The following is a 20,901-nucleotide window of genomic DNA, read 5'->3' as shown; positions in this document are numbered from 1 at the left end:
TCTTCTACTCAAGCATATGAGTAATCTCCTTTTTTTTGGGAGTGCCACTTTATAAGTCCCCCTTACCCCGTCTTGTTTGCTAGCTTCTTGTGAGAAACATAAAGGAACATAGTAACCTCAAAATGTCATGGTTTTTCTCCTTCTTATGAATTAGACTAATTGGAGTTGAGCTTGCTATCGGACCCTTTCCCCTTGACCCTCAACTAGTATCAATATAGCTAGGCAGTACTAGGCTAAGTGTTCATGAAAAACAATTTTGATAGCATATACAAAAACCAGTAACTCAAAATGTTGGAGAGATTTTTTAAAAATAAAATAATATGTATTTTCTATTTTTATAAACCTTATTCTTGAAAATTAGAGCTCATTTATATGCGAAATAATTTGTGCCACTGGGGATAGTGAACTCCGGGTTTGAAGTCGCACACTTGTAGTACTCAAACCACCAGGGTAAAGGGGCTAGTTGTAATGGATGCTCAAGCAAGGATAGCCCTTGGTTTGTATGCAAGTTGTCCCAAAATTTGTACTTATCTTGCCTTTGTTAGATTTATCCAAGTTGGGACTTGGGGCATTCTCCTTACCAATGCCTTTATCATCTCCTTTGGCAATTGTCCATGAAGTTTCTAGAAGGTTTTAGAACATTCTAGAATATATCTACATCATTACATATGTCATTGTTGATGTATGTGTGCCATGTGTCGGTATGCATATCATGCCATACATTGACGTGCATGTCATGCCATGTGGCATCCTCTTGTAACAACATGTATTATGCTTAAACTCACTAGAATATAGTATAAATAGGGGTCTTGGGCTACAAGCCCTTCCGCTGTGCCAACACCAGTTGTGAGGCTCTTGCGAGGTAAGTCCTCTTCTAGTTCTTGTCTCGTTCTAGTCTTGTCTTGTAATCAAGCCATGCTCTTATGAGCATTCTCTTGTAATTGAGTTATCTCTCAATCAAATTTCTCTTTCAAGTTCTTCTCTTGTAAGTTGTGAGAGCTTCTCCTCGCTCTCAAATAGCACTTGCCTTGCCCATAATAGTTTGGCAAGATTGCTCTACCACAATCTTGCCTAGTCCTGATGGAGTCTGTGATGGAAGGTATTGTTGCTTCTTTACAAAGCATCCAGTAGCAATCCAATAGCTCCAAGAAAGTAATGTAAGGCCACAAGTAGAGCAACCACTAGCTTTGGGCTTAGTTGTGTAAGACCAAGCCTATATCAAGCTAGAGGTCCATTAGCCACTATTGGTAACCTTCATGACCAACATAAAAAGAACCAAAGATTAGTCTTCCATATAAATTTGATTGCACAATGTCAAAATTCAGAGGTTTCCTTCAACATGTACGATTGTTTATATGTATGCAAACTAAATCATTATCCAAATGATGCTTCTCGGGTTAGCCTCATAGGAACTCTTCACTCAAGTACAACTCTCTCTTGGTTTTCCCCCTTGTTTGAGAAGGAATCCCCATTGTTATATAATTTTGAGGCCTTCGTACAAGAGTTCTCTACCACATTTGGAGAAATAGATAAACCAAGAGTATCTCAAACAAAGATTAGAAATCTATGCCAAGGGTCACGACCCACTTGGTATATGCATTAGAATCTTAGCAACTCACATGCAATTTAACATGGCATGAGGATTATTTTGTTAGTCAATTCCATTGGGGATTGAAATATTATGTTAAATATATTTTTCTCACTATGCCAAAGGTGCGTACGCTTAGTGAACTCCTCTCTCAAGCAATTGAATGTGACAACCAGTTGTTTGAGAGAAGACAAGAAAGATGTTGAGGAGCCACCTTGAGTTCAAGTATAACAAAGAATTTTGAAGTCCCAACTAGCCAAGAAGACCAAGTGCTTAAGGCAGAGCCTATGCAAATTGATATGACACATTTCAAGTCATTGGCAACTCAAGAAAAACAAAGGTGGCACATTAATGGATTATGCATGTATTGTGGCTAGTTCGGACATATAGTTTAATATTATCCTAACAAAGGAAGGATGAGAATTCATGGTGCCACTACTCCATCGCTATTAGGAAACGTCAACATCCAACCTCACTAGAGACTAGATAACTAGACAAAGCTTCAAGAAATCCAAAAGAAGATCTCTTTCCTATTAGCATATCCAATGTCTAGCTTTATGTTACCAATAAAGATTCACATAGAGGGAAGATAGATACACAAACAAGCTTTGTTAGACTTTGGAGCCATATTATCCTTCATGGATGAGAAATTTGCATAGCAACGTGATACATAGCTTGTAAGGAAAGCAAAGCTAGCATGTGCAAAAGTAATTGATGGTCAACCTCTTGCTTCAAGAGATGCCAAGTATAAGACTTAATTCATAAAGGTTACCCTAAGGAGTCTTATATTAGATATAGCCTTGAACATCATCCATTGCCCAAATAGTCGTGTTGTTATTGCGCTACCCTAAGTAGAATTATGTAACCTTGACATCAGCAATCGTTAGTAAAATAATACAATTAAACCGACAAAAGTGAATACCTAGCAGTCTTCAGCTACATAAATAAATCAACCGGTTAGAAATAAATCCTAACCTTAATTTATTACGAGTGCGCACTCTAAACTCATAAACGTTTATTAATTTAATAAGCATTTTGCAGAATCACCCGCTATGGAATCACGCATGTACACACTAAATTAATGAAATGCTTGAAAAGGACAGGCGTCCCTATCAACTTCTCGCACAAAGAATCCACTTTGTGTATGATCCCCGGTTATCAAAGTTTACGGAATCCACCGTGGCACGGAATCCACCGTGAAATATGCCTCCTGGCATCATACCCCCGGGGTGGGATAGCAATTGACCTCAATTGCTATTAGCTCAATGTGGAGCTAACAGAGTGGGGAAAGCATTTAAGTCTCTAGCGTGCATCCATTGTGCTTCCTCTACAAGATGGTTCTTAAATTTAACTAAATATCTAGAATATCTTCGGCCAGTTCTAGTGGTCATAAAGTCAATGTCTATGATAGCTTCTGGTTCAAGTATTTCAGTCTCTTCCTCTAATAAAGGTGGGTTTTCATAAACAAGGTGTACAGGTAATTGGCCTCTAAATGGTCTCAATAAACTAATGTGAAATGTGTTGTGAATTTTCCAATGAGGTGGTAATTCTAACTTGAATGCATTGTCATTAATTTTATGAATGATCCTAAATGGTCCATAAAATCTAGGGGCTAATTTGACAACTGGGTGTCTATCTACACTTTGTAGTCTACGTTTTTCTATTCTCAACCAAACATAGTCATCAACTTTGAAATTCATTGCTTGTCTTTTCCTGTTGGCTTGTTTGGTATATGATTGCTGGGCTTTAGCAATCATATCTTTAACCTCATCAAAAATAGTATTATGCATACTAGCAATATCATCAGCACTTTGAATTCTATTTGACAAAGATGCAACATGTGTAGATAATCTATATCCATAAATCACTTCAAACGGTGCTTTCTTTGTAGATGTGTGTGGTGTATTGTTATATGCAAACTGTAATAAATGCAAATGTGTGTCCCATTTCTATGGTTTAGAAATAGTATATGCACGTAAGAGATCTAGAATAGTGCTATTAGTGGCTTCTGTTTGTCCATTAGTTTCAGGATGAAATGCAGATGAGAAATCAATCTTTGTGCCTAGGTTAGCAAACAGAGTAATCCAAAAGTTGTTACAAAATCTAAAATCACGATCTAAAATAATAACTTTTGGCAATCCATGGTTAGTAAAAACAGTTTTCAAAAACAATTGTGCTGCTTGTGATGCTGTTAAAGTTTTCTTACATGGAATGAAATATGCTTGTTTACTAAATCTATCTACGACTGTCCAAATCATATCATGGTTAGATTTAGTATTAGGTAAACCAGTAATGAAATCCATTGAAAATTGTTCCCAAGGTTTAGATGGAATAGACAAAGGCATAAGTAATCCATACTGTTTACCATGATGTCTCTTAACTCTTTGACAAATCAAACATTTAGAAACAAAGTTAGATACATCAGTGTCCATATGCGGCCAATAAAAATCTTCAGTTAACGTACATAAAGTAAATATGATACCTCTATGACCTTGATATGGGGGACAATGAATTTCATTCAAAACAAAAGATCGGAATGGAATTGTAACACACAATCTCTTTTCATAAAATATAAATGCATCATTATATGACAATGAATCAATAGGAATGAAGTTATTTTGAACTAATTTATTCCAATCAGCATGAAAAGTAATATCCTGATGATAAGTATCTTTCATAGCAATCAAAGAATCAAAAGATATAACAGAAATGTTATGAATAGCAGAGCAGGTCTTCTACTTAATGCATCAGCCACTACATTTTCTTTTCCAGGTTGGTATTGAATGATAGGATGAAAACTTTGAATAAAGGATGCCCATTTGATATGTCGGTTAGAGATTTGGGGTTGGCTAAGTAAATGTCTAATACTTTGCTAATCGGTCTTAATCATAAATTCTGAACCCATTAAGTAGTGTTTCCACTGTCTTAATGCTTGTACAGCTGCTAATAGTTCTTTGTTATATGTGGAATATTTCAATTCAAAGGGTTTTAGCATACAACTAGAATAGGCTATGGGATGGTTGTCTTGCATAAGTACAGCTCCTATTCCTGATCCACTAGCATCGGTCACTACTAAAAAGAATGGTCTATTAAAATCAGGCAACTGTAGGACAGGGGCATGGGTTAATGCATGTTTTAATAAGTCAAAGGATTTCTGTTGATTTTCGGACCAATGATAGACAATACCTTTCTTCAGAAGTTTGGTTAATAGTAATGCAAGTAATGAAAAATTACGTACAAACTTCCTATAGAAACTAGCAAGACCAAGGAATGAGCGTAACTCATGCACGTTTTTAGGTACATGCCAATTTAATATTGCATCTATTTTCTTAGGATCAACTTTAATTCCATCAAATGATACAATATGACCTAAATACTCAATTTCTGTTTTAAAGAATTCACTCTTTTCAGGATTTGCATACAATTGATTATCTTTTAGTAGCTGGAAAACCAATGACAAATGCTCATAATGTTCTTTCTCATTTTGACTAAACACCAAAATATCATCAAAGAAGACAATTACACAATACTAATATTTCAAAAATATACGGTTTATCATTCTACTAAACGTAGCAGGTGCATTAGTCAATCCAAATGGCATCACTAAAAATTTGTAATGACCAAACTGTGTCCTAAATGCAGTCTTGAATATGTCTGACGTATCTAGTCTTACCTGATGATAATCAGACTTAAGGTCTATTTTACTAAATATAGCAGATCCTTGTAGTTTGTCCATAAGGTCATCAGCTCTAGGAATAGGATACCTATTCTTTACAGTGATCTTATTTAAAGCTCGATAGTCAATGCACATACGATAGGTATTATTCTTTTTCTTGACTAACAGAACAGGTGCACCAAATGGAGAACTACTAGGTCTAATCAATCCTCTATTTAGTAATTCCTCAACTTGACTCTGAATTTCTTTTTGCTCTATCTGGTTATGCCTATATGGTGCTTTGCAAGGTGGTTGTGTGCCAGGGATCAAATCTATCTTATGGTCTTCTAGACGTGAAGGAGGTAAACAAGGTGGTAGGTCTTCAGCAAAACAGTCCTTAAAATGTGCAAGAAATCATTTATGCCTAGGGTGCATATGATTTTCCTTTACTTGCAATTCATTCACCCAAATGAGATAAGATTTACTACTCTTGCGTAATGCACGTTTAGCTTGAGTATGCGAAAGCAGTGGAAAAACATTAGATGCATGCATACCATATAATGTAATAGATTTTCCTTGAAAATTAATATTCATTGAATGTGTGGAATAATCTATATTTGGGTTATGCTGGTGACGCCAAGGCATACCTAAAATAATGTCACTCGACTGTAATGGAACAACTAGGAAATTTCTTCTTTCAGTATATTGACCAATTTGAATCTCTAAGTCATGCACTTCCTGTGTACCATTATACCTAGTACCTAAGAATACTGCTTTGATGCGATAATGCGTAGGTACAGTCTGTAACTTCAATTCTTTTACTAATTTTGTTGAAATAAAATCATGAGTGCTACCATCATCATGCAAAATAATCTTTTCCTTTCCATGCACCAAACATTTCATAGTCAATAAAGAATGTGGAGTTGGCATACCTGGCAAAGTATTCGAAGTAGTAGTAGTGTCGTCCTCATCTTCTGTGAAATCAGGCATATCTTCATGTTCGTCTTCGTCCATTGCTCCAAGATAGTTGATATGGGCAGGTGGCTTCTTTGAATGACAATTTGCTGCTAGATGTCCGGGTTGGTGGCATTTATAGCATACTATTGGCTTGGGTTTGGTTACATTGTTTGCAATGGCAAGAAGTCTAGGCACATTAGGGTTTGGTTGTGGAATAGGCTTGGAATTTTGATTGACATTGGATGGTAAAGCAAGTGGTTTTGCCCAAATTTTACGGAAAGATGATGAAGAGAAACGACCTGGATTAAATCTTCTAAAATTGGAATTGAATTGCTTAGATCCATAATTACCATTGGCTTGGAATTGCTGTGGACGTCTGTCTCTACCTCGTAACTTATCTTCAGTGTCGTGAGCTAGTGAAATGGCGTCTTCAAGAGTAGCAGGCTTGAACATGTTAACTTCAGCGTAGTAATGCCCAAGGAGTCCAGATATATATTTGCGCTTATGTGTCGCTTCAGGTACGTCTTCAAGCATGCGTAGCTAGAGTAGTGCATTCCAAAAACGCTCTGTATACTGAGGAATAGGCTCACGATCCCGTTGTTGAAGAAGATCCCATTGCTTAATAGCTTTCTCATGAAATTGTGGAGGAAGGAAATTCTGCATGAACTTCTTCTTGAAATTGTCCCAAGTAGCAGGACAATCTATACTCTTGCGTACTACAGTCCACCAAAGAGATCCTCTCTCCACTAAATGATTAGTGACACACTTGATTTTATCTTTTTCTGCATAGGTTTCCTCATGGAAATAGTCGTCAAACTGACTAATGAATGCTAGAACAGTTTTTCCTTCTCGTATGCCATTGAAAGTACGGAATTTGAAACTTCTTTTACTTATCTTTGATTCCTTGCGGATGGTTTGAGCTTCCAGAGTTGCGTCGATGGTACGTCGAATAAGATCTTCAGCTTGAGGTTCTTCTTTGTCGGTAGATGCTCTTTGTAAATTTGCCATTTGAACTTGCAATGCTTGCCTAGCCTTTCGTTCTTCATCCAATTGTATCATGATTAAGTCCAGCTTTTGCTCCATCGTAGGTTCAGGTAGGTCGCCTTCAGCCATAAGATCATCCATATGTGGTTCCGTCATCCTGCAAAACTCAAAAGACCTTTCTCACTCAAAATCAAGTTAGCGGGATGAGCGTAGCTCAAGTTCGGGAATACAAGGCTTATGTGTTTTTGGGTATAGCTTTTACAATCTTCGAAAAATCTGCGTTTTATCCTTCTTCGTATGCTAAAAATGCTTTAGCAGACTTGCGTATGGGTAGAGTACCTTCCAATGACAACTTTGCAGTTCGGAGTTTCTGCGTAGGAACAGCCCTTCTATGAGTTTTGAGCACAAGTCAGTTCTGACTCCAGTTGACTTGTCTGACTTGTAGAGTTGCAGACTTATGTGACTTGCAGAGTATGAAGATTTGCAGAACTTAGTCGCTTTACAGAACTTGCAGAACTTGACTTGAAGAAACTTTGAAGACTCGAATGATTGATTAGCTTTAGAGGACTTATGGGAGTAAGAAGCTTAATGCTTCTGAGCAATCGTCAATTTTGAGGACAAGAGGATGTACTCGACGCAATTTTCGGTGCTCAGTTTAGCCTGCCATCCTTCATCACGATTTTCTTTGAAGCTTAATTCCAATTAACTAAGCTTTAAAACTTTGAAGATTTAAGCTTTTAAGCTTTTGAAAAAATGGAGCTTATCTCTGTGTAACCACGACTTGATGAAGGAGATGTAGGAGTGGTCCTCCGCCTCTGCAGACCGGTCCTTCGCGATCCAATGATGGAAACAGGGGTTCTTGATCGCCAGAAGTCTACCTGTATCGACGGTTCGCGACGAAATTGATTGTAGAGACCGATTGTTCCAGGAGCTCCGCCTTCGCACGAGATGGGTAGCGATTGGAAGCTCTTGATCTCAGCTTTGCTCTGATACCACTGGTGCGCAGATCAGATGTTGTATGCTCGCGTAGTGAATGCCGGAAGGTCCCCAAGAACAATGGAACTCTACTTTTTGCACAAATTACAAGGTAAAAAGCATGAACGACAAGAGCAAGAGACCAATTGGGTGCAATCTCCCCCCATGCATTGTGTGAGCGCTCCTCAAAGCATGTATTTTATGTATATTTCATCTTCAAGCTCAAATAATAGCCCAATTTACAAAATAGCAAGCTTTTAGCTTTTGAGTTTACTTTAACACAAAAATAGGAATAAAGCTAATGGACGATGCCCAAAGAGTCTGGCACGCCCAATACAATGTCCAAATAGAAATAACATAACCGTGCATCCATGCGCATACAAAATAATAATAAATAATCAATGCCTTAATAAATAGGCATGACAAAATATAGGCGTTGCGCCTATCAAAATATAATCCATAAATCGAATACTCGCTATCCTCCAATGCTTTCGTCCGCCACTGCTGCTATCTCTACACATCAACTGAAGCATTCACAATCGTTAGTAAAATAATACAATTAAACCGACAAAAGTGAATACCTAGCAGTCTTCAGCTACATAAATAAATCAATTGGTTAGAAATAAATCCTAACCTTAATTTATTACGAGTACGCACTCTAAACTCATAAACGTTTATTAATTTAATATGCATTTTGCGGAATCACCCGCTATGGAATCACCCATGTACACACTAAATTAATGAAACGCCCGAAAAGGACAGGCGTCCCCATCAACTTCTCGCACAAAGAATCCACTTTGTGTATGAGCCCCGGTCATCAAAGTTTACGGAATCCACCGTAAAACCTCACGAAATCCACAGTGGCATGGAATCCACCATGAAATATGCCTCCTGGCATCACTTCTTGGAATAAGTATATCAACACTACAAGTTACTTGATGATATTGTCTATGATCGCGGCCTCCACTTTATATTTGGGTTTTGGAGAGGCCCCTTTAAACTTTTGGGAGCACAAGTGGATCTTTCTTAAGCTAATCACCCACAGAGCGATAGGCAAAAAGAAAGAGTGAATCATGTCTTGGAGCAATACCTTAAATGCATAATTAACTATCATCGAGACAATTGGGTGGATCTATTACCCCAAGTTTAGTTGCATACAATAATTCATCCCATGTCCCCACTCAATTCACACCATTCTTTTCTAATTGTGATCAACGCTCAAGGATAAAAATTCGTGTAAGCTCATAAGAGAAGAATCCAACTGCTACAAACTTAGCTCAATACGTCTTTGATATTCATAAAGAGTTGTAAGCACATATTAAATAAGCTCAAGAGAAATATAAGAGAATTCATACAAAATTGGAGATCAAGTTTGGCTTCTTCGACATGATTTACATTCTTCTCACCCCCTCTAGAAACTAGATTATCAATGACTTTGGCCCTTCAAGATTGTTGGCTAAGTAAATCCAGCCACCTATTGTCTCCAACTTCCCAAGTCCATGAATATCCATAATGTATTCCATGTTTCAATCTTGGAGCCATGTCATACATCCAGTATCCCTAGAAGAATACCAAAGCCATCACCTCTAATCATAATTGAAGATCACCAAGAATATGGAGTAGACAAAATCTTGGATTCGAGAATTTCAAGAGGTAGATTACAATATCTTGTCCATTGGAAGGGCTATGATCCAAGTGAATCAACATGGAAACCAACTTCACATCTTCAAAGAGCTCCTTGTTAAGGTTTGCAAATTTCCTATTTGACACCCAACCAAGCCAAGGCATACTCAAAAGCACACCATTGCCCCTTGTGGAACTTGGTGCTAAAAGGGGGGTTAATGCAATGGACATAAGCAAGGATAGCCCTTAGTTCATATGCAAGTTGGGATAACCCTTGGTTCCATGAAGTTTCTAGAAGATATTCGCATCATTGCTAATGTCAATGTGGCACTTATTGGTATGCATGTCATACCACGTGTTGATGTGCATGTTATGCCATGTGGCATCCTCTTATAATGACATGTGTTTCCCTTAACCTCTGTATACTATAGTATAAATAGGGGTCATGGGCTGCAAGGCCTTTAGTATTGCCAATACCAGTAGTGAGGCGGTTGTCAGGTAAATCCTCTTCCAATTCTTGTCTTGTATCAAGTCTTATCTTGTAATGACGCCATGCTCTTGTGAGCATTCTCTTGTAATCGAGTCCTCTTATAATTGAGTTATCTCGCAATCAAGTTCTCGTTCAATTTCTCTTTCAATTTCTTCTCTTGTAAGTTGTGAAATCAATCTTCTTGCTATCAAAGAGTACTTACCATGCCCATAACACTAGTAAAGTTGTGGCCCCCTGATAATGTTGCACTTTTATGAGACAGTCATGCATCGATTATGTTTCATCTCGAAAGGTGAAGCGATAACTTGAACATGATGTGTTGCTTTGGGATTAGCTCGTCGAGTTCACACTCGTGTCATAGTACTAGCACACCTATGCCCCTTTGTCTTAGCCCTCACTTGCCATGCTTCAATGGGTGTTTTTTCATACTCAAGAAATGAGTGAAGAGTGCTTGTAACTATTGAAACCCCTTGAGATTGCCCAGAAATCATTTCGCATCTTTGCAATAGTAGTGCAAATAAATTATAATAAGCTACTTTGGTGAATTGCAAAAACTCTTGACAAATTTAGGGGCTGTCGATAGGTGCTATATCATTGGCCCCCTTACGCTAGGTTATGACCCTGTTGACGAAATTTGAGGTACATTGAAAATTGTATACTTTGAGTACATTAAACTTTTTTTTTTCAATAAACTTCAATCACATTAAACCTCGGTTTGTCGTGTACAAATTCTGTTTCCCGGGAGTACTAATTACTCCTCGTTCACTGAAAGCTCTAAATCTCATTGTCGTCGGGCAAATCGGCGAGGTAGGCGCCAGGCAGAAGAAGAAGAGCGGATTGGCAGGATGACGAGGACGAGGAGGACGAGGCAGGGGATGAAGAAAATGACGATGGCATCAGTGGTGGTGGTAGTGGTGCTGCTACGGGTATGGCATGATGATGGTCCTGCTGTTGCTGCTGCTCCGGTGGAGCCTTTCCGGCGCGATCCAGGCCATCCTCAGTGGCATCACAGCGCCTTTCAAGACATGCCTGTCAATTACAAGCACGAGATGCGCCAACTCCTTCACTCTCGAGCTCAGGTCTGTTTCCTGCGCATTTTTCTTGAGCCTGTACTTCGTAAAGGTGTGCATGGGCTCACTCCTCAAAATGACACCTGAAAAAACCTCGACTTTAACGTCGATTGCAATGTTTTTTCTTGTTTCGAGCCATTGTTCACGATAAACCGAGGTTTAACAAAATGGATTGCAAAGATTCTAAAAAAACCTTCAACATTACAGATGAAGGATTTAATTCTTGAACTTTACAAAATTTTTAGTTAGGAAAATGGCAAATGTATGCAATCTGATTCAAAAGTCCCTCTAAATGTTCGAGTTAAAACGTTTCTATATCTGCTACCAAACATTTTTTTCCATGAACACTGTTTCGAGTACATTTTCAAAACATGGTGCAGCTGTACAAATTTCCAGGATTGGATGTGAAATGTCATCTGTACGAAATTGATGCAAAATGTCTGTGGATTCTTAGGTACCATAACATTGAGGTCAAAACTGCTTGATTTTGCTGCCTACATGTACAGAATAAATTTGCTAGTTGGAGTTACTTCATACAAAACTTTCAGTCAATGTACTGCAAGTTGCTTCCATGATTTTGTGGTCCTTCTGATACTAAAAATGGTAATGTTGACCTGATTCCAGAGAGTGGTCTTCATAACCAGTTTTGGAAAGACACCTTTTCTCCTCACATGTTCACTAAATGTGTAGAGTGCATAGGGAAGGGGTGCACAAGGTTTTGTAGAAATTTATACCTTTCTATAGTGTTTGGAGTGTCTTCCACCTGGTGTCACCATCATTTGCTTGGCGTCAACACCCTTCTTCTTCAGGCTCCACCTTCATCTACACTATTTAGTTTGGAGGTCTTCTCCTTGGCTGGCGTCATCATCTCCAGCTTGGTGTTTGCATCCTAGCTTTTGGAGATAGTCCACATCACTGAGCGTGAGTGATTTCATCATTTGTCTATCATAGGGGCTGCTGGGATCTGTGTTTTTGCAGCGTGTCTTCTCCTCCATCACTTGGCGGCACTCGTCTATCATAGGGGTTGCTAGGACGTGTTTTTGTAGCTTAGCTCCTCCTCCATCACTTGGCGTCACTTGTCTATCATAAGGGTTGTTGGGACCCGCGTTTTGGTAGCCTGGCTTCTCCTCCATCACCTAGTGTCCCTCTCTGTTATAGAGGTTGCTGGGACCTGCATTTTTGCAGCCCGGCTAATCCTCCATCATTTGGTGTTATCATTATCCACTTGACGTCAACATTTGGGCTGCCCTCCCTGCGTTTGACAACTCCACTACTCTAGGAATTGTGTTTTGCTGCCTAGGTCACTCCTTGACATCAAAGGATTGCGGTTTACTCCCTCGACAACTAGCGATCATCTTTCACATCTTCGATAACATCAGAGGATTGTAGTTCGCTCCCTTGATAGTAGCTGTCATTCACCTTCCAGTGATTACTTCGATAGCCCACTTCTCGGAGGATTGTGTTTCGCTCCCTTCATTGTGTAGATTTCCCACAAGTGTTGTTACTTGATTTAGACAAGACGATGTAGTTATCTTTTGAGCTTCGGCTCTGTTGTATTAGCTTTTCTTCTTGTAGCATGATTCAATGTATCATATTTTCTATAGAGGCCTAGTATAGAGTTGCTTCTTGAGTAGAGACAGATGTGGTATGCTTGGGGTGGATGAAATGTCCATCTAGGATCCAACTTGCACATGAGATGCAACACAAGCTATATCCATGAACATGAAGAGACTAGACATTAGACTCCTCTCCTAGCCATAGAGTCAAATGGGCTCATCTCCCAGCTTCGGAGCTAGCAACACTTTGGGTCATGACCACGTCCTAGGAGCCCCTTATGAATGATTGCTATCCTGACTCCTTAGCAATATCCTTAGGAATGACGTGGGAAAAAACCACTCTTCTCCCTCGTAGTGTGCACCTTTGAGTAGCTCTTCTTCCACTTGATCAAATACTTGGATAAACCGTCTGACAGGAGTGTTTAGTTTGATGGGCAAGAACTGATTTAAATTCAAGTGTAACATATCGAGCAATGTTCTCGAGCTGCAGGACTGTTAGCAACCATGCGTGTCTTGTGTGGTCATCTCTTGCTTGTGAGCCTCAGTTTGAGTAAGATGAAGACATTAGAAGCTCTAACATTGTAATTGCTTGTGTGCTTAAGGAACTTTAGATGGAGGGCATTGCATTTTTTTGGAGCACTTTTGGCTACCCACATTTTGGGCCTAGCCACTTTATTACCAATTGTGGCCCCATTTTGCCTATATGTAGGCGGCCAACCCTCCCACTCTCATTATCCTTTTGTGATCAGCCAACCAATTGGACGAAGTCGAAGCACTACTTGGTCATGGTGGGATGAGGTAGATGCAAGGGTGCCATTGAGAGGTGGAGGGGCTCGCCCTTGGAAATGCAAACTTTGCTCTTATGCTCGCACTAGTGGGGCTGATAAAGTGAGAGCCCATCTTCTACACGAGGAGGGGAAAGAGGTGCGTTTTTGCACCAATGTATCAATTGAGAAAAGGCAGGAGTTAGCCACTTCTATGGGGAATTCACATGCCAAGAGGACTCCAAATATAGCAGTGGATCCAACAACATGGACTCCAAGGCCAGCAGGGCATGGTGCTTCATGTAGAAGACCACCAGGATTAGTGGCTACGCAGCCTTCTCATGGGCCATCATGTTAGAGATCAGGCCATAGCCTGATCAGGGGCAGCAGGCTGGTGCAGTCGGACTGCCACGTGGCAGTCCGACCTGCAGCAGCCAGTCGGCTGCATTTAATGCAGCTGCCTGGCCATTTCTGGTGCCCTATTTCCCCCGGTTTTTCGGCTATTTATACCTGGCACTTTCAGCAGTCTGGTACACTTCTCTGCTCGCAGATTACAGACCGGTGACATGCGCAGATTCCGTCTCTGTTCGCAGATTTCAGACAGCAGACAGTGCAGACTGCAGCGGACTTCGAGGTGGACAGTAGGTTGCATCGTTGAGGTGGAGACACGCAGTCCAGCGCATTGCGCCCGTGTATATATCTGCATATCTTTGTATTCAGCATTCTTTATACAGCAGATCTTCATCGTCCACTGTCTCTTTTTCTCTTTTCTCTCTTTGCATTCTCTCTCTCTCAGTCCTACGCTTCCGCACCGCTGCACTCTGACATGGTATCAGAGCAGTGTTTGAGGGCTGACTGAGCGCAGAATCAACCTGAAGAGGAGTTTCCATCGCGACACAAATTTGCGTTTTTTGCGTTTAAGGGCAGACAGGAGGGCTGCGCCTTGGAACAAGGCTGAAACGAGTGTGGGCGCACAGGAAAGGAGTACAGGTGGTGGATTTGCTGCTGTTTACTGCTGTTTGACGCAGAGGAAGTTTGAGTTTTCAGCCTACAAGTGCAGGTTTTGCTTTTTCATCGCCTCCGGCGGGTGAAGAAGGATCAGGACGTGGAAGAGCCTTAGCAGGCTGAGTTTTCCCAGTCAGAGGGGGCTGCTTTTGCGTTTGTGAAGGCATTGCAGGTGAAGATGTCTACAGAGATTGACTTGGGGTTCCAGGCGATTATGGACCGGAAGGTGCCTGTCTTACTGGCTCTTCCTACAGATCAGAAGCTCGACGGCGACAACTACCGCATTTGGCGCGTCATGATGTTAGCCACTCTTGAGTCCTATGACTTGGCGGAGTTGGTATAGGAGGAGATTGACCGGCCCTCGGTAAGAGATGAGTCCAAACTCTCTTTCGATGCTCGTGCGGAGTTGGCCAAGGCCTAGTCTCATTGGGACAAATTGAATGCCAGGATTCGATCCTTTCTCTTTCTATCATGCACTACAGCCGTGATCGCTCACATTGAGCACCTGACGGTGGCTCGGGAGATATGGCTGGAGCTTGATCAGATGTACAATCGGATGACCCTAATGAAGAGGGTTTCTTTGGAGGTACAGATGCGGACCTTGTCCGTAAATAAGTCTTCTTCGCTACGGGAGCACATTAACAAGCTAAGGCAGCTACAGATGCAGGTTCAGAATGTGGGGAAGCTGATTTCCTCCGAAGACATGCGATCATACTATTGTCCCAGTTGCTGCCACGATTCGGTACATTTTACTCTACCCTTATTGCTTCGGGGCGAGAGTCTACTCTTCGGTGGGAAGAGTTGGTTCCTATGGTCTTGGACCAAGAGGAACAGTTAAAGGGACAAAATGCTTCCAAGTCGGAAGCGCTAACAGGTCAAGCCTCTCAGAAGAAGGGGAAGGACCAAAAGAAGAAGAAGGGGGATAACAAGTCCAAGAAGGACAAGGAGAAGGACAAGGACAAAGACTCCACATGCCATATTTGTGGAAAGACTGGCCATTGGAAGAAGGATTGCCCTGACAAAGACACGAAGGACACCAAGAAGAAAGACACCAAGGATTCTGGAGCGGTGGCTGCACCCTCATCAGCTGCATTTCTTCATCTAGCTGTCATTGAGGACGCTTCACCGAATGCTTCTGATGCTGCGATGACGGCTCCCCAGGCTCGAGAGTGGATTGTTGATAGTGGTGCCTCACGGCACATGACTCCTTCATCAGATGGTGTTGCCCAGTTGCGACCCTCGCGTGGGTAGATTCTCATTGGAGACAGCTCTTCAGTTTCTGTTGCAGGTCGGGGTAAGATGCAGCTTATTCCGGATGGACGAGGTGGTACCCATACTTCAGAGGTTTTGCATGTACCAGGATTAGGGTACCATCTCCTTTCAGTTCATAAGATTTGCTCCCTTGGTCTTTTGGTGGAGTTTGACAGTACTACAGTGCGAGTCCTTGATCATGGATCGAGGAAGGTTCTCTCATGTGGATATGAGGAGAACGGCATTTACAAACTGAAGTCTTCCACCGCCCTCTCTACTCTTCTTCTTACCTCTCATTCACAGTCAGAGTTATGGCATGCTCGGTTTGGTCACCTGAACTATGACTATCTTCGGAGGGCGTCACGTGGACAGCTTGTTCAAGGGTTGCCGGATATAGTGGTGAGCCAGCAGCCCTGTGTCTCCTGCATACGGGGGAAACAGCATAGGGATGCCATTCCCCACACAGCTTCGCGGCGGTCTACTTCACCGATGGAGCTAGTATCTACGGATCTATGTGGCCCTATGAGGAATGAGTCCCTGCGTGGGAGCTCGTACTTCATGCTGATCGTGGATGACTACAGCAGGATGACATGGGCCTACTTTTTGGCACTAAAGTCAGAAGCTTTCTCGCACTTCAAGGATTGGCTTCTCTTTGAGGAGAACCGATCAGGCCGGAAGTTGAAGACCTTGCGATCCGACAAGGGAGGTGAATTTGTGTCTAATGAGTTTGCTCGGTTTTGTGCAGATAGAGGAATTCACCAGGAGTTTGCCAATACCAACACTCCTCAAGAAAATGGTATTCTTGAACGGAAGAACCGCAGTGTGATCGAGATGGCGCGCACCATGATGGAGCATCGACAGACCCCTCAGGTTCTGTGGGCCGAGGTTGTGGCTACTGCAGTCCACATCCTTAATCGATCCCCTACTTCGGCCGTGGAAGGGATGACCCCATTTGAGGCTTATTTTGGGACGAAGCCAGATGTTTCTTACTTTCGGGTCTTTGGGTGTGATGCCTATGTTCACATCCCCAAGGCTCACCGTGATAAATTTGAAGCAGCTTCCCACAAACAGGTATTTGTTGGCTACAGCTCCCAGTCCCAAGGCTACTGACTGTATGATCCCGTCAAGCGGGATGTGTACACTAGCCGTGATGTGCGGTTTGTGGAGGTTCCGGCTACTTCTACGGGTGAGGAGCATCCCGTTCTTGGAGATCCAGGGGAGAGTTGGGCTCCTTCGACAGTTCCACTGGAGCCCGTGCCTTTTGATTATGATTCTGTTTCTGACACAGAGTCTACTGTTCCACTGGACACCTCTGAGGAGTTACCGCCGGTGGATATTCCAGAGTCTTCTGCTGATGGAGAAAGACGAGGGGAGGTTCGGCCTCCTCCTCGTTGGGCCCGTGACACACTCCGTGATTCAGGGATCGAGGGGGCTCCTGAGGAGTGGGGACCGCAGGATGGTCCGCGGCGGTCACGGAGGCACCAGGCACATTCTACGGAGCTTGTTTGCTCCAACTATTGTTTGATGACCCGTGTTATGCAGGATCGAGAGCCCACCTCCGTGAAGGAGGCTTTACAGTCCGCACCATGGAAGAAAGCTATGGAAGCCGAGTTGGAGGCTATTGAGAGGAATGGCACTTGGTCACTCGTGCCTCGCCCCCCGAAGAAGAAGGTGATTGGAGTCAAGTGGGTCTTCAAGACCAAATACCTAAGCGATGGTACTTTGGATAAGCACAAGGCTCGCCTTGTTGCTAAAGGTTTTGCACAGCGCCCAGGGATTGACTGTCATGACACTTTTGCCCCCACAGCTCGTATGGCGACCATTAGAGCTGTTCTTGCTTTGGCTGGCCATAGGAGATGGCCTGTTTATCAGTTGGATGTGAAGTCGGCCTTCCTCAATGGTGATTTGAAGGAGGAGATCTATGTTGAGCAGCCTCCAGGCTTTGGATCTTCCGGTGGGAAAGTCTACAGGTTGAAGAAGGCCTTGTATGGCCTCAAGCAGGCTTCGCGTGCGTGGAACGAGAAGATTGATTCGTTCCTCCAATCTCAGTTGGGATATCGGCGGTCCAAGGCCGATCCGCAGCTGTATGTTCACACTTCCGAGGATGGTTGTGTGCTGTTTGTATTATATGTTGATGATTTGATTGTCACAGGTGATGCTGCACAGCATGTCCAAGAGACGAAGTCAGTTTTACATCGAACGTTCGAGATGACGGACTTGGGTCTACTCCACTTCTTTTTGGGCCATGAGATTTATCAGTCTCAGAGGGGGATCTTTATCTCTCAACAGAGATATGTACAGGAGCTCTTGGTGTCTTTTGAGATGGAGGATTGTCGGGCTCTATCTACTCCTATGGATCCGAACTGGAAGGCCACTTCCCATTCAGCTTCTCCTTTGGCGGATGCGTCCCGCTATCGACAGTTGATTGGGTCCTGGATTTGGCTTCTCAACACGAGGGTTGATCTATGTTTTGCTGTTGGGCTCTTGGCAGGGTCCATGAGTGAACCTAAGACGGTGCATTGGCAGGCTGCTCAGAGGATACTTCGGTATTTGAGGGGGACGTCTGATTTAGGGATTCATTACCCCGCAGGGACAGATGGGTCAGATCTTGTACTTGCAGGTTGGAGCGACTCGGATTGGGTCGGTGATGTGGACCACAAGCGGTCTACTACAGGTTACTGTTTTACTTTGGGTGCAGGTGTTATTTCATGGAGTAGCAAGAAGCAGCCCACGGTAGCCCTTTCGTCTACTGAGGCGGAGTATCGGGCCGCGTCTTCCACCACATGCGAGGTTGTGTGGCTTCGGAGATTATTGGAGGAGCTTGGGTGCCTCTAGACTCGTCCTACATTGCTGCGATGTGACAATGAGAGTTGCATTGCCTTGGCAAGGAACCCTGTTTTTCATGCCCGGACGAAGCACATCGAGATCCAGTACCACTTCATCCGCGAAAAGCTTCTGGATGAGACCATCACTGTGGAGTACTGCAAGACGGAGGACAATCTTGCGGATTTGTTTACGAAGGCGCTTCCTCAGGCTCTACTTCGGAGACATTCCAGATCCCTCAGGCTTCTGCCCTGCCCAGGCTCTGAGAGGGGGTGTTAGAGATCAGGTCATAGCCTGATCAGGGGCAGCAGGCTGGTGGAGTCGGACTGGCAGTCGGACTGCCACGTGGCAGTCCGACCTGCAGCAGCCAGTCGGCTGCATTAAAGCCTGGCCATTTCTGGCGCCCTATTTCCCCCGGTTTTTCGGCTATTTATACCTGGCACTTTCAGCAGTTTGGTACACTTCTCTGCTCGCAGATTACAGACCGGTGACGCGCAGATTCCGTCTCTGTTCGCAGATTTCAGACAGCAGACAGTGCAGACTGCAGCGGACTTCGAGGTGGACAGCAGGTTGCATCGTTGAGGTGGAGACACGCAGTCCAGCGCATTGCGCCCGTGTATATATCTGCATATCTTTGTATTCAGCATTCTTTATACAGCAGATCTTCATCGTCCACTGTCTCTTTCTCTCTCCTCTCTCTGCGTTCTCTCTCTCTCAGTCCTACGCTTCCGCACTGGTGCACTCGACACATCAGTGGCAGTATGTCATGGTGTTAGACAGAGTTCATTGCACACTTCATGGGAACCAAATAAAAAAGAGGAAACAGATGCAACAGTGGCACACTTTTTTTACCATGATCATATTGCATTCAAATCAGCCAGGTCACCTTATTTTTTAAATATGGTGACAAAGATTGTAGAGTATGGACCCACATATAAGCTCCCTTCATCAGAAACTATCAGGGCTACATTGCTTCAGAAGGAGAAAGCAGCCATAGAGATTGCAACAACAAATATTCACAATCAATGGGCAAGAAATGGAGTGACATTGATAGCAGATGGGTGGAGTGACACACGCCATAGGTCCATGCATGGCATTGTCGCATATTCTCGTGGAGATGTATACTTTATTGGTAGTCATGATGCTTCAGAGACTGGAAAGAGTGCAGATGTATTGGCATCCGAGTGGTGCGAGGCAGTGCAGGCTGTTGGGGCAGAAAATGTAGTGTAGTTTGTGGCAGATGGTGAATCTACAAACAAGGCAGCAGGAAACATTTTAATGGCAGTGTATCCACATATCACCTTTAGTCCATGCATAGCGCATTGCTTGAATAACTTGTTGAAGGATATTGGGGACTTGCCATGGATTGCATCTCTTGTTGCGAAAGGCAACACGATTACCACATTTATATGTAATCATCAGTACTTGTATGCTGAGTTTCGCAAGAGAAGTGACAAAGAACTTCTCAAATACTCAGATACACAATTTGCGTATAACTTTCTTATGCTTGGTCGATTGCACTATCGCAAAGGTGCAATTAGGGAGCTATTTGCTAGTGGTGAGTATGAAAATTGGACTGGGGCTGCCACTACTACTGCTGTGTTATGCAATGCATATGTCTGTGATAGAGATTTTTGGGATGAGGTGAATCGCACTGACCAAATGGTTGATCCTATTATGCACATGTTGAGGTTTGCAGATGGCATGGATCCGTGCATTGGAAGGATCTATGAAGGTATGGATCGCATGATTGAGAGGTTGGAGTGTTTGGAACCAAATGCAGACAGGTATGAGCAGATCACGGAGTTATGCGTCAGCAAATGGAATGAGTATGACTCTCCTATGCATACTGCAGCATATGTGCTTGATCCTGAGTTTCAAGGAAAGTTGCAAGAAAGAGACCTTGAGGTGGTCAAGGCTTGGAACACATTGCTTGCCAGGCTTTATCCTAGCCGTGAAATGCAATGCAAAATTAAAAATCAGCTCTCTATGTACCAACAAACATTAGGGATGTTTGGTACAGAGGATGCATTGGAGGACAAATATTGGGGCTGCTTTATGGTGGGAGGACTACGGGGCAGAAGCTCCAGAGTTGCAAAGTTTTTGGCTATTCGTATTCTTAGCCAAACAATTAGCTCTTCTTGTTTAGAGCAACTATGG

At 42.7% G+C, this 20,901-nt stretch overlaps 1 protein-coding gene across 2 annotated transcripts in view; it reads left to right on the top strand.

The window, feature by feature from the left end:
- Positions 1–11,012: 11,012 nt before the first annotated feature.
- Positions 11,013–20,901, top strand: part of LOC148034144 (uncharacterized) — a 276,312-nt gene continuing 266,423 nt past the window's right edge. For both annotated transcript variants that reach the window (XR_015691439.1, XM_087682184.1), the window contains exon 1: positions 11,013–11,351. Coding sequence is in view for 1 of the 2 variants with exons in the window: in XM_087682184.1 (XP_087538310.1) it covers positions 11,118–11,351 (234 nt within the window). In the remaining variant the exon portion in view is untranslated. The remainder of the gene's footprint in view (positions 11,352–20,901) is intronic.

Source organism: Lygodium microphyllum, chromosome 7 (genome assembly GCF_053477565.2).
Source record: "Lygodium microphyllum isolate KBCC chromosome 7, Lygodium_microphyllum_v1.1.10, whole genome shotgun sequence".
NCBI lineage: Eukaryota > Viridiplantae > Streptophyta > Polypodiopsida > Schizaeales > Lygodiaceae > Lygodium > Lygodium microphyllum.
This window is presented reverse-complemented; position numbering and strand designations above follow the sequence as displayed.